The sequence below is a fragment of the Scophthalmus maximus genome, chromosome 13 (genome assembly GCF_022379125.1).
Source record: "Scophthalmus maximus strain ysfricsl-2021 chromosome 13, ASM2237912v1, whole genome shotgun sequence".
Lineage (NCBI taxonomy): Eukaryota > Metazoa > Chordata > Actinopteri > Pleuronectiformes > Scophthalmidae > Scophthalmus > Scophthalmus maximus.
The window spans coordinates 22,391,908-22,404,986 of record NC_061527.1 but is presented as its reverse complement, the minus strand read 5'-3'; the positions used below and the strand labels follow the sequence as shown (position 1 = coordinate 22,404,986).

The 13,079-nt window shown below is 43.3% G+C and overlaps 1 protein-coding gene across 1 annotated transcript; it reads left to right on the top strand.

Moving 5' to 3' along the window:
• The first annotated feature begins 42 nt into the window (after positions 1–42).
• On the top strand, positions 43–12,258 carry mep1ba (meprin A subunit beta a). Its single transcript, XM_035648923.2, has 15 exons — positions 43–201; positions 365–392; positions 739–789; positions 890–933; positions 1,432–1,510; positions 1,615–1,732; positions 1,909–2,087; positions 2,239–2,457; positions 4,141–4,290; positions 6,625–6,840; positions 7,014–7,270; positions 9,340–9,544; positions 10,057–10,233; positions 10,336–10,604; positions 10,730–12,258. The coding sequence occupies exons 1-15, from the start codon at positions 166–168 to the stop codon at positions 10,772–10,774; spliced, it is 2,073 nt and encodes a 690-aa protein (XP_035504816.1). The 5' UTR covers positions 43–165; the 3' UTR covers positions 10,775–12,258.
• Positions 12,259–13,079: the final 821 nt, after the last annotated feature.

Sequence of the window (13,079 nt, the reverse complement as noted above, 5' to 3'; positions counted from 1 at the left end):
GAGACAGCCATGTAATCTTCCCCAACAGGAGTCGTAAAAGAATATTGTATACGTTGCATGCTGTGTTCTTTCTGCTGCACAAAAACAACAGCAACAACGTTACCTCAGTGTACACAGTAAGGCTTGAATCAACGCTCGTCTGCAAGTGTGTCTGCAGCTGGAGCAATGCCACTTCTAATTCTGCTGTTTGGCCTCGGCTTGGTAAGTGCAAAACCCTTTGCATGCCAGTATAAAATAGACCATTTGGTTAAAATTATAGCCTTTGCTTTAATGTTGTGTTTTTCTCTCTTTAAGAGAGGCAGGATTTTAATTCATCCTTTCTTTTTGTCCAATGAATTATTGTGCTTTCAAATGTATTTTACAGACAGCAGCCACGCTAACAGGTGAAACAGGTGAGTCAGATAACTTGACGTTTATTTTGTCAGTAATGGGCAAAAGTGGGACAAAATAAAATTGTTGGCATTTTTACTCAGGTTGAGGGTAAACTACACTTACAAGTTAAGGTAGGAGTCTTTAGTGTCTGTTCTTTAGTCAAAAGTTTTCACACCCCACACACTTCCTGCCTTTTAGCACCAAACTGATGTGTGGTCACCCAGCTGAGCTCTCCATGCACCAGCTATGTACAGAAAGATTATACACTCAAGACAAGAAAAGTGTGCTGCTGAAGGGAATCTTAGGGCAGTGTTTGTGTCATTACTGTCATCATATTGTGATCTCATTATGACTCTCTATGTGCAGAATATGATGTTGATGAAGGCCATGACTGGGACATCTTCAACATCAATGAAGGTTCGAAGACATTGTCATTGCTTTTCGCTTAGTTTCATAGTATAATGTCTTTTAATTTCCCCGACCATTTTCCTAAATCAAACACTATTTCCCCTTGCAGCAGCCGGGCTGGACCTGCTGGAGGGAGATATTGAACAGGAGGAAGTAAGTCAGTGTGTGGACACACACCAACATTTTAGTTATTCCATGCTTCTGTAGATAACTGAGTGACAGATGAATGACAAATATAATCTACTTGTATGCAAAAAAACTTTTTTTTCTGTGCTCAAAATGTCTCATGAGGCACTGTCAATATTGACATAAATATGATTTGAGCAAGATATGCAGGGCTAAAGCTGGGCAATATGAACAACATTGATGTGATTATAATCATATGCCTTTAATGTACCTGTATAATAATATCAGTCCACCTGTGTTATAAATAAAAATGTGTGTTATAAATAATGAATTATGCCCATGTACAGATGCAATAAATACAGTCATATTAGTATTAATACAACAGGTCTGAAGTAGCCAACATTATCTTGAAGCACATCTAATTTGCAAAGCAATCTGTGATTAGAAAACAAATGGTTACAGTTATATATCACATCCATGTCTCATTCCATATATTGTTATATCTTGTTTCTTCTTGCTTGACAGACATTTAGCAGAAACTCCATCATAGGAGATAAGTATCGCTGGCCAACAACCATTCCCTACTACCTAGAGGACAGTGTGGGTGAGACACTTGTGTTATGGCAACTCACACAGCACTTGCCATGGTGATGCACCAAATGAGGTTACCCTTTCATGGTCTTCTGTCCCGCATCTTTTGACATGTAGATATGAATGCAAAGGGGGTGATCCTGAAGGCGTTTGACCAGTACAGACTGAAGACCTGCATTGACTTCACACCTTGGAACGGAGAGAAGAACTACATCTCTGTGTTCAAAGGCAGCGGGTGAGTCGAGCTCGACAACGCTGCGAGTTTCAGACGGTACAAATCCATTTGGGTTTACCACGCAACTCTGCAGTTTGCTTTGCTCTACAGTGTTGTTCAAGCTTCTTGCAATAGTAAGGCACAATTACACTGGCAACCATTCAGACAAACGTGTATCTCGCTCCCCCTCTCTGTAGATGCTTCTCTTCTGTAGGCAACCAGCATGAGGGAAAGCAGCGATTGTCCATTGGTAACAACTGCGATCGCCTGGGAACCGTTGAGCACGAGTTTCTGCACGCTCTTGGATTTTGGCATGAGCAGTCCAGAGCTGACCGTGATGATTATGTCACCATCATGTGGGATCGCATTGAACCTGGTAACGTTGATCAGTAACACCTTTGAAATACAGTAGGAACTGTGCAGAAACTGTCCTTATGGCCGCATACCATCTGAATACAGCCATACGTCCTGTTGCTCCAAAGCAAACAAAGTGAATTCCTTACATTCGTTTTTTATGCTTTCTTCAGGAAAACAGCACAACTTCAAGACATATGATGACAAAGTATCCAGTGCTCTGGGCGTTCCCTACGACTACGGCTCAGTGATGCACTACAGCAAGACGTCCTTCAACATCGGCTCTGAGCCCACCATCGTCACCAAGATCCCCCATTTCTTGGATGTGATCGGTCAGAGAATGGGGTTCAGTGCCAATGACCTAACCAAACTCAACCGTCTCTACAACTGCAGTAGGTCATCTCGATCACCTCCTGGTGGCTGGCTACAGTATAGGTCATAAAACCTGCCTCCTCCATGTTTACATTTGACCGAACTAAAAGGTCAAAGTACATGCCAAATATGTTTCCAAAAGATTGTGTCTGTCATGTTCGATAGTTCTTATCACACTGATGACATTTGAAAAGTATGAACTCTTGTCGGTGGTTCAGGGGCATTTGGTGGGACAGGGGAGAATGGCAAGGCTACGGAGAAACTGCAGACTGGGAGAAATGACCCTTGAGACAGGGGGCCCGAGGGGAACTGAGGGAGGGTTGGGACACTTTGAGTTTGCTCTACAGTTACTCCCCCATCTCGCGGCTATAGACTTCTTGCAAAGGTTATTTATCTTCTATCAGAAAAACTCAGAGTTCACATACTGGTTCTAACTGAGATCCAGGCAAGCCGTGAAACACAGAATTTAATCAATTTACGATTTCGGCACAGACCAAGCATTATGTTTTCTTTGTCTTAACAGTAATATGCATTATATTTGTACCCATGGTATTGCATAAATAGATTTCCAAAATATAACATAACACTGTTGCGTGACTTTGACCATAAAAACATGAAGCAAACAATTAGGAAAGAAGCATAAAGCATACTACAATGGCTCAGCGCATACCTCCACCATTTAAAAGAAGAAGTGATCTGATGAACTAAATTATTTTTATTTTTTCTCAGAGAACAATCCAGAATTCTGGATCCGCTGCTTTAATCTGCATTTGACATCAAAATGGGTTCTGCCCGGGTCCAGAAATCAGTTTAGTCATTTTTGCTTAATCCTGCTAACAAATAAGACAACAAGCAAACACAACAAGCAGACATGGGTGAAAACATAACCGCCATGGTTGAGGTAAAAACCAAGAAAATGGCAAAAATGAAACTGGAAACATTGCAAAGTATGTATCAGCATATTATCATATAACAGCATCTATAATAAAATGTTACAGTAAAAGTCAAATTTAATAGGCAATGGTAATTTTTGAAGTGATCTCTGCAGTAAATGGACGACGTAAACATGCACTGGAAGGTTCCTTTAAGTGTTCCAACTAAACTAAGTGATGTTTGGTCTCATAATAACCTAGCAGGGCCACTTGGCGGGTCAGAGTCTATCTGGCATAAGCTGATGCTTATGTGTAGCCTATTGATGATCTATATCAGCCCTTAGTAATAAGCATCAGGGATTAATACCCCCGAGATGCCACAAAATGCTGAAGCAATCATTCATTTATTTTACAGCCACCATTTAACCAGCAACTGAACCCTATTTTAATGAGAAGCTAAACAATGGGGCAATGCATTGTGCATGACAAAAAAAAACAAACTGGATGTTTGATAACGTAGTCGATCACAGGTGTCCTGGGTCAAAACTCAAGGAACTGCATAAGGAATTTCCATCAAGTACTGTTAATTATTTAGTCTGATGCAATGCTATCAGCCAATTACAGTTGTGATATTCAGCGGTGATTTCACCCTCCGCCTTCCAGTCTCTCCCACACTATTCATACATTTTAGAAAGGTTAAAATACTTGTGTTTTGTATATTTAATATACCTCTGCAAAGTAAATCAACTGTCATAAAGCTCTTGGCCAGTCAAGCCCACCGCACTGAAGTATACGGATCGACGCGTTTCACTGACTGTTCCCTCTCCGCAGCGAAGTCGTCCGCCTTTGTGGACAGCTGCGACTTTGAGGAGAAGAACATCTGCGGGATGATTCAGGGCCTGGGGAACACAAAGTGGGAACAACGCAGTTCTGTGAGTGGAGGGCCTCACGATGACTTCAGCAACATGGGGCAATGCAAAGGTGATTGTCAAACATTATGAATGCATGGTATGGTGCCAGTGGGTGAGAGTAACACATTAATGAACTATGAATCTTCTACTCTTTTTTTTTTACTCCATTAGACTCTAGAGCCCAATATGTTCACATGCTGTCAAGCACAGACTTGAATAACACTTACAGTACACATCTTTGTGTGGTCATAAATGTTATTGGTCCTTTTCTTATCTGACTTTATATACTTCGCCTGTTCTTATCTGACCTTGGTGTTGTGTATCTGACACAAGTAGCTGAGTTGAATAACTAAAGGAACCTGTACAAAGTACAGACACACTTATGGACCATATCGGTTTGGTGCTTCAAGATATACATACTGTAAATGTGCTTTATCGGTTAGTACAGTAGAGGGACCATCTATCTGCTGGATAAACAGCGCCATTGTTGAGCCTGCATGTCTCAACTTCACCCTCTCACAAACTACCACCTCTGACCTACAGACGGTATTAGTTTATGAATTAAGCGTCACATATATGCATCATTTGCATTGCCTTCTATGTGTAACCGAGCTGAAACCACCACACGTTTAGCTTTTCTTCCACAATGATCTTTTGGATGGAGTTTGTTTTTTTTAAACTAAGTATTTTGCCAATGACACAATTGTTCTAATTTTGCCTCTATACACAGCCACAATGGATTTGAAAACTTGAAGCGTAGACTTTTATTTCAAGGGGTTTAACATAACTATTAGATTAACCATTTAGGAATGACAGACAATTCATGCATAGCCCCTCCACTTTTACAGGTTGAAAAGTAATTGGACAAACGGACATAATTATTAATATACGGATTGTTTTTAACACTTGGATGAAAATGATTTGCGGCCAATAGCTAACTGAAGTCTGGAACCCATGGGTGTCACCAAATGCAGCAGTTTGGTCCCTTGAGTTACTTTGCCAGGCCTTTACTGCAGCAGCCTTCAGTTGCTGCTTGTTTGTAGGTCTTTCTGACTTCAGTTTATTCTTCAGTAACTCAAAAGCTCTATTGTGTTGAGATCAGCTGATTGACTGGGTAAATGGATGGTAAATGGACTGCATTTATATTGTGCGTATCTAGTATTATCGACCACCCAAAGTGCTTTACCGTACACAAGTACTATACAAATCAAATTGAATTGAATTGAATTGAAGTTGCATCCACCCATTCACACATCATTCATACACTGCCGGCTTGTATGGTTAAGTGTCCCGCCTAAGGACACATTGGCATGGGGACTGGAGGAGCCGGGGTTAGAACTATTGACCGCTTGGTCACTGGAGAAGATGTGTTGGGTCATTATCCGTCTGCACTGTGAAGCGCCGTCCTTTCAGTTGAACTGCATTTGGACGAATGCGAGCAGAAGGTATCGCCCCGTACACCTCCTAATTCATCCTGCTACTTCCATCAGCGCCCTTACATCGTCACTGGACACGAGTGACCCAGTTCCACTCGGAGCCATGCGGGCCCATGGCGTAGCACTGCCTCCGCCATGTTTGACAGATGACGTGGTATGCTTCGGGTCATGGGCTGTTACTTCTCCCATCAATTCTTGGTTTTGTAAACGTCCAAAGAATCGAATTCCGGAACTGGGCAGGCTTTTTTAGATTGGCAAAGTCTAATCAGGCTTTCCCAGTTCTTAAGTGTTAGGAGTGGTTTGCACCTTGTTTCTCTATACCCTCTGTATTTTAAGTTCATGAAGACGTCTCCTTATAGGAAACTATGATAATGATATGTCTAACGTCCTCGAGAGTGTTCTTGACTTGGGTGGATGTTGTGAAGGGGTTTTTCCTCACCGAGCCTCCGGAAATTGAGGGACTATGTGTAAAACTGTTGTAATTCCTAAAAGGTTAACGCAGTGCTTTTATTAAACTCCTTGGATTAAACCTGAAAGTTTACACTTCAATCACATCTTGACTGATTGATTTCAAATCTAGTTTCAAGTAGCGATTGTGTCACTTTCCAAATACTTATAGACCTGTAGGGTAGTGGTTTGCTCGGTCCATTCCCGCACTTCTGCACTGGGACCCCAAATAATTTTGTTAGCAATTCTCAACAATAATTTTTTTGTCCTTCAACCTCAACAACAACAAGAGTTCTCGGGATCTATCAAGAGAGTGGCTTATTTGAAAAACGTTCAGGTCCTCGCAGTACAACCCCGCAGACAGACCTGAGTTATCTTGACTATGGAGGCAATACATATTCACCAAAATTAGTAATAAAAAATGGGTTATTATTTTCCAGTTATTTTACATATACAGGTACAAACTACTATGACTAGTCAATGTGACCTCTGGGAACCTGCTTCTTGGCTGCTTTGCCCAGGTAAAGGCTTCTTCATGCACTTCAGCACGGCCACTGCTGAACCCGGTGAAGGGGCATTTCTGGAGAGTCGCTGGCTTTACCCCAAACCGGGAGCCCAGTGTCTGCAGTTCGCCCTCCATAACACCGGGGCGGCCGATGATGTTCTCAACATCTTTGTGCGCGAGTACGACGAGGCCGTCCCTGGCGGTAAACTGGGGCTCTTCAAGAGCATTTCAGGTAACGTATGAAATGTTGACCCCAGCGCCAGATGATCTTTTGTAAAAGACAAAACATTAACATAAGAATTCTACACATTGATCCTTTTATAGAATGACGATCACCTCTAATCTAGTTGGGGGAACATGGGATTGATAGGGATTAATATCCATTGTCTATTCTTTGTTTTACAGGAGGTGTCATGGGCTCCTGGGAACTCCACAATGTCAACCTGAATGTGACACAGAAGGCCCGAGTGGTTTTCCAGGGCGTGAGGGGAAAGGGTCCATCGAAGGGGGGTTTCTCTCTCGATGACATCAACCTGTCGTCCACCAAGTGCCCCCAGCACGTCTGGCACATCCGCAACATCACTGGCTTGATGGCCACCACACCAGCAGGACAAAAACGGTACAGCCCTCGCTTTCTCTCTTCAGCGGGCTACTCTTTCCAGGTAAATGCCTCTCCTGTTTTTTTCTCTTCCCAACGTTTTTATTGTCTTCTTACGACGCACACATATAGACACGTGTGAGACGAAAAGGTTTACATACGCAGAAAAACCTTTGTAGCACACAGGAGGAAAGGGAAGAGAAGCATAATATGTCTCCTTGAAGTTGAATTGATCACTTGTACATTATTTCAGAAGGCCGATAAGGGAGATTGCTATTGTCTGGAAATCTCAGCGGAGGTCGGTTTGAGGTGTCATTACACTGCACTCGTGTGACTCTGGTGAAGTTAATTCTCGTCAAAAGGTTAGATAGTGAGATGGATTTGAAGGGTTTGAGGACCTCTGAGGACTAAAAAGACGTGGTCATTTGTTTTTGTCCGTCTGTGTTTTACTTCGCTGTGACGTACTTTCCGCATGCCATGCATGCTGTTATTTAGGTTTGAGCTAACTTCTGTCTTCATACTGAGCGTGTGCATTGTGCTCCAAAGACCACCCCCGATGTTTTTGCACAAAGAAGGAGAAAATGACCCGGTCACAGGATGAACATGTAAACCATGGATAAAGTGTATACTGTGGAAAACCACATTGATCATGTGTAAGTTCATTTTATTTTACTGACCTGATTTGGGAATTTGGCAAAACAACTAAATACTAATGGTAAGAGCAACAGGAATGTTCAAAAGGCAAAAGGCCTTGCCACACCGTTTTGGTTGTTGTTGTAGTTGTCATGGGCTGCCCCTCGGAAGGTCAGTTATCACCTCAGCCTCGGCTCTTCCGGGCTTCTCCGCAGGGGACCACGTCTTCTCGACGCGGGAGCTGAACAATTTTGACTTTGCAGTGCTTTGCGTCCCTCTCCTGATCGAGGATCTTGGCACGAGTTATTTCCACGCCCTCCTCGTCGCTTGCGGCAGGAAGATGGGAGTCAGCAGTCGGCGGCTCTAGAAGGTGGCTCCTTGCCCTCCGGTCTGCCTCGTGCTCCCTCTTGACCCTGCGGTGTTTTTTTCAACGCAGGTCGACCATCTCCCCTTTGCGAGACCGATTGAGTGACAAGCCCTCGCCTTTCTGGAGAAGCCAGCAACTTCTCCTGTCTCTCTTCAGACACTCAAGGTCTTGAAATTCCTCCATAGTCTCGTTGTTCCCCGAGCGCTTGTTGTCCAGGCCATTGTTGGCCGGCTTCTTATTCTCCTGTCTCATTATGTTCATGGTGAAGTCTTCCTTGGTTTCCTGCTTATCAACGATGTAAACTTTCGAGAGTTATTTTTTATTAGACCTCTATAAGACGTGCTTTTCCTTGCTAACTGTGGAGTCGCCCTCTGCTGGCCATTCCAGAAAATACAGCTTTTAGGCACTTGGGCGTTGGCCTTCACTATCGGGACTGTTCTAGAGTCGATCTCTACTCCTCGTTCTTCCTGCCACCAATGTTTTAAATGTTGCATAGTGCTGTAGTTGTACATGGCATGTAAGCTGTGGCAGTTTGCCATGAATAACTGAAGAATGGAATATTCAATTCTTTCATCGTGCCAATCGTCAAAAACTGTTATCAAAATATAATCAAAAGGAAATAAAACAATGATCTGAAATTGGGATCAATGAAGAACTTTTGTTGCCACTGTGTTTCTCATTCGAATCCAGACGTGCGAGAGCAGCAGACCCTTTCCATATTCAATTCATAAATGATGAAATTAGAATACACTGGAATAAGATTAGGTAAATAGCTGTCTCATTCTTGATAGATAAAAAACAATACACAGACGACAACACATGTTAATGCTGATATACACTTAGCATGGCCTGTAATGGCAACATGAAGTCCAGTTTGAAACCATGTAGGAGGATTCATCCATTGATTCCTGAAGTCCTCTTCCAAGGAGTACAGACAAACCAAACACTGGTTCTAGAGAGGGCTTTTCGCTTTTTTGCGTAACCTGAAGGCCACGGTAGTTTCTCTCTTACACGCTTGGGAGGGTGAGGGGAGTTATATAGTTAGTGTCATGTTTTGGCTAGACGACAAAACTAAACCTGGCGTCATCCACCGTGTAGAAAAAGTAACCTCATGCTGCCCTCTGCTCCAAAAGGTAGGCGCGTACCTAAATGGAAGAAGCGACCGTCCGGGTTACGTGGGCCTCTACTTCCATCTCACCTCCGGCCCCAACGACCACAGCCTCAAGTGGCCGTGCCCATGGCAGCAGGCCACCATGGCCCTGATGGATCAGCACTCTGACATCAGACAGCAGACGAACATGCACCGGATGGTCACCACTGACCCCGACAAGTTGGACGGTAAGAGAAGTGGGGAGACGTAGTAGCCGTTGAAGCAAATCTTGGCTGCGCTCAATGCCGAGGAATTTCTCTCCTCTAGAACATACTCAGACAGAGACAGACAGTGTTACTATGGGGATTGCCTATTTTTTTGGGGGGGGGGGGGGTTGAAGACACCACTCTGATAGAGCTAAATACACCTACAGAGACCGGAGATAGGCAGATTGTCTTGGGACGCCATGCACTGACCACTTGTTGATCCGTGAAACGAACCAGAAATCTCCTCAATATTGAGCCCTCATAATAAATACGTTGGTTCGTCCAAAAGTTCAAAAATGAGGATAAAAAAATCGGCAGACAAACTCCTGCCGAGGATATAATTTGCCACGGTGACGTTTTCGAGAACAAAGCCTCTCCGCAGACTCCAAGTGTTTTAACATTTTCTGGGATATTTTGTCGAAATCGGCACCCATCAAGAAATGTTTCCCTTGAGTTGGTCAGACAGACAATCACTGTTCACCTGTTTCTCTCAGGTAAGGAGTACTACTGGGACGATCCCAGGAAGGTGGGCTCTAAAGTGACCGAGGCTGATGGAAGCTATTATTATCGAGGCCCGGGCACCGGGACAAGTACCTTCATCACCCACAGCAGACTGAGGAGCAGACAATTCATCAAAGGGGACGATGCCTTCTTCCTCTTGAGTCTGGAAGGTCATTTGGACGGGACCAATGTATCACGCACAACTATACCCTATACCTAAGTTGCCTCCCGTCTCTGAAACTTCGCGGTTGTTTGCGTATATTTGCCCTCAGATATCTCCCACCTGCTGGTACCCCAGCCTCTGCCTCGCTCTGCAGCCCACGCTGGCACAAGTGCGAGGAAGGCCGCGGATCAAGACGCTCCACAGGGAGCGGCCACTAGCCCCACGCAGATCATGGCCGTGGCATTGTCTGCGGCAGCGGCGGTGTTTGTGGTTTCCGCGCTGATTCTCGGCAGCGCCCGGAGGATGAGGATGAGACGACAGCAGGGGAGCGAAGACTTGGTGACATTAGAGGACATGCCGGGATTCATGGAAGGGATGGTGAGTCCGGCAACGATGGAGTCAGCACAGATTCACATCATTGCGATGTAGCTTGGCAATAATCTACTGTTCCTCAGTTAGTGTGAGAAGAAATGGGTTCTGAATGTGTCTCTTTTCCATCACAGGATCACCCGACCAAAGACTTACCCTCTGCTCTCGCCACTCCGTAAGGTCCTCACCCGACCAGAAGAGAGGGCACACCACTGCATGATCAGAGTCTTTTTTTCATGTATAATCTGAATCTGCGTGTGCTAGAAGTAAAATTCATCTGACAAATTCATCTTCAAAATCATCTGTTCTCGCTATTACAACTTCTCTCTTTAATAGTCGAGAGTGAGTGATTTATTGTTCACCCTCAGGTCACCTCAACCTTGGCCCAGCAGCTATTTAAAATTTGAGTCCTGGAAAGGTGGGTATTGTCCCAGTTTAAAGAGCTCTGTTCCCACCACAGACTTGGACTGCCTGGGCCTTCAGAGTTAAAAGCCACATATTTACCAGACATCCTGTAAATATTTGTTTGACAGGTAACATGGGTACTACATTCTGAACAGGTTGGTGACCTTTAAGGTTGTTTTTCACAATTCACTTTTTTATGTTGAATTTACTACATATATTTTGAACAAAATAAATAATTTTAAAAATTACAAACAATCTAACACCGAAAACAACTGCTTATTAAGACCATCTGTTCTCATGGTTAACTGAGGAGTGCAGTGCCAACAGCAGCCACAGAGAGGCACCACGCTCAATATTATAGTTCAGAGTAAATTCATGGCACTTTATTATCCTACGGAAAACAAAGTACATATTTTAACAGTAGCTGAAGAGTCACTGCAATGTGACGCCTTTGTCAGGGACCTTCAGATAAACATGTTTTAGTCTCCATGGATTGCTTTTGATATGATTTTGTCGTTCATAGATTTAGAGTTGTTGGATTTAGTTTTTGCACACGTGTGTGTGCTACAAATCAAAGTTCACATCATCATTAAAAACACAAAATTAATTGCAAATCTGAGAGTAAAATCTGGACTTGGGACACTTGCTGTTAACAGAATATTAACAAGAAGTGTAGTGAAATTGAAGTGTCTTCAACGTACTTTTTGTTACATGGCTGTTTGTTTTCCTGTTATCATTATATTCAATAGTACCACCCCCCCCCAAAAAAAACTACCAGTCAAACATCAGTTCAAGTCAAGATTTATTTTTATTTTGAGATATTAAACACACAACGGCATGAGTGCTATAATTCATTCTCAGCTGGAAGGCTTTCAAAGCGTGGATTTACTAACACTGACAAATACAAAGTGTTGCATGTGTCTCGTATACAGTTCCCTTCTCAACTTGTGCTTCCTCTGAGCAGACGTTCGGAAACAAGAACTAAGAGCTGTTTGCTTTCAGGACAGTTTGGCCAGATGTGACGCTTCACCGAATGAAGACAAGTTATGTGGACACAGAAATAAACACGGGCGCTCTACATTTTAATGTTTCATTGAGAAAAATCAGTACAGCTGATTTCACCCAATCATACGACCATCTCTTTCAAACATCCCTCTGCTATCCAGAACATCACCTGGTGTTGAAATCCAACTTAAACACCACACTCAACAAACTACTCCTCAACCAAACCGGCTGAAACCAAAAGCAAGCCAGTAATTAAAAAAAAAAGAGGCAATAATTGTCTTAAGGATTGTCTTTTGATATTCTTGAGTTGTTCAGACTCAAAATGATGATAACATTAACTGTGCACATTACCCCTCATCTAATCATTTGGTTTTGGTTGCCTGATACAGTAGTTCCCTCAGGATTTGGTATATCTACGCCCATGGAGCTTGTGCAGACTGACATTTATTCTCAAACCTGGTTAAGCAACAGTAATAGGTCAGATTTGACACCAATATCATATGGAAATGCCTAAATTAACATGAACAACAGGTCAAATAACTATGTGCACATAGGGAAGGGGTCATTTGTAGCGACTGCAGTTCATCTCAGAGCTTTCTTGGTTACTTTGGATGGCTTTTGTTTACCGACTCGCAAATTGAATAATTACAGCAGCTTTAAAGGTGACATATTATGCTCATATTCAGGTTCATACTTCAATTTAGGTTACCTCTTTAGGTTTACATGTTTTAATGTTCAGAAAAGGCATCAGTGTTCTCATACTGCCCATTCCTGCAGCTCCTCTTTTAACCCTCTGGCTTAGATACCTGGATTTCTTTTAGCCCCGCCTCCCGATAAACCCAAGTCTGCTCTGATTGGCCAGCTGGGCCCAGTCTGTTGTGATTGGTCAACCGATTTCAAAATGTGTAGGAAATGTCACGCCCCTTCACCAGAAAAAGTGGAGCTTCTCAGATTGCAGGCGGGCTACCCCAAAAGAGTCCAACTGTGACATCACAGTGGGAGAGAAATCTGAACCGGTTGTTCAGAGCCAGGCTGTAGGGCTTAAGCAGCTCACAAAATTACGACACGGTGGTC

Coding starts and splice junctions, on each gene's coding strand:
- mep1ba (XM_035648923.2), top strand. CDS start 166: ATGCCACTTCTAATTCTGCTGTTTGGCCTCGGCTTG. Junction 2,088..2,238: donor GTGGGATCGCATTGAACCTG/GTAACGTTGATC, acceptor TGCTTTCTTCAG/GAAAACAGCACAACTTCAAG. Junction 10,234..10,335: donor CTTCCTCTTGAGTCTGGAAG/GTCATTTGGACG, acceptor ATTTGCCCTCAG/ATATCTCCCACCTGCTGGTA.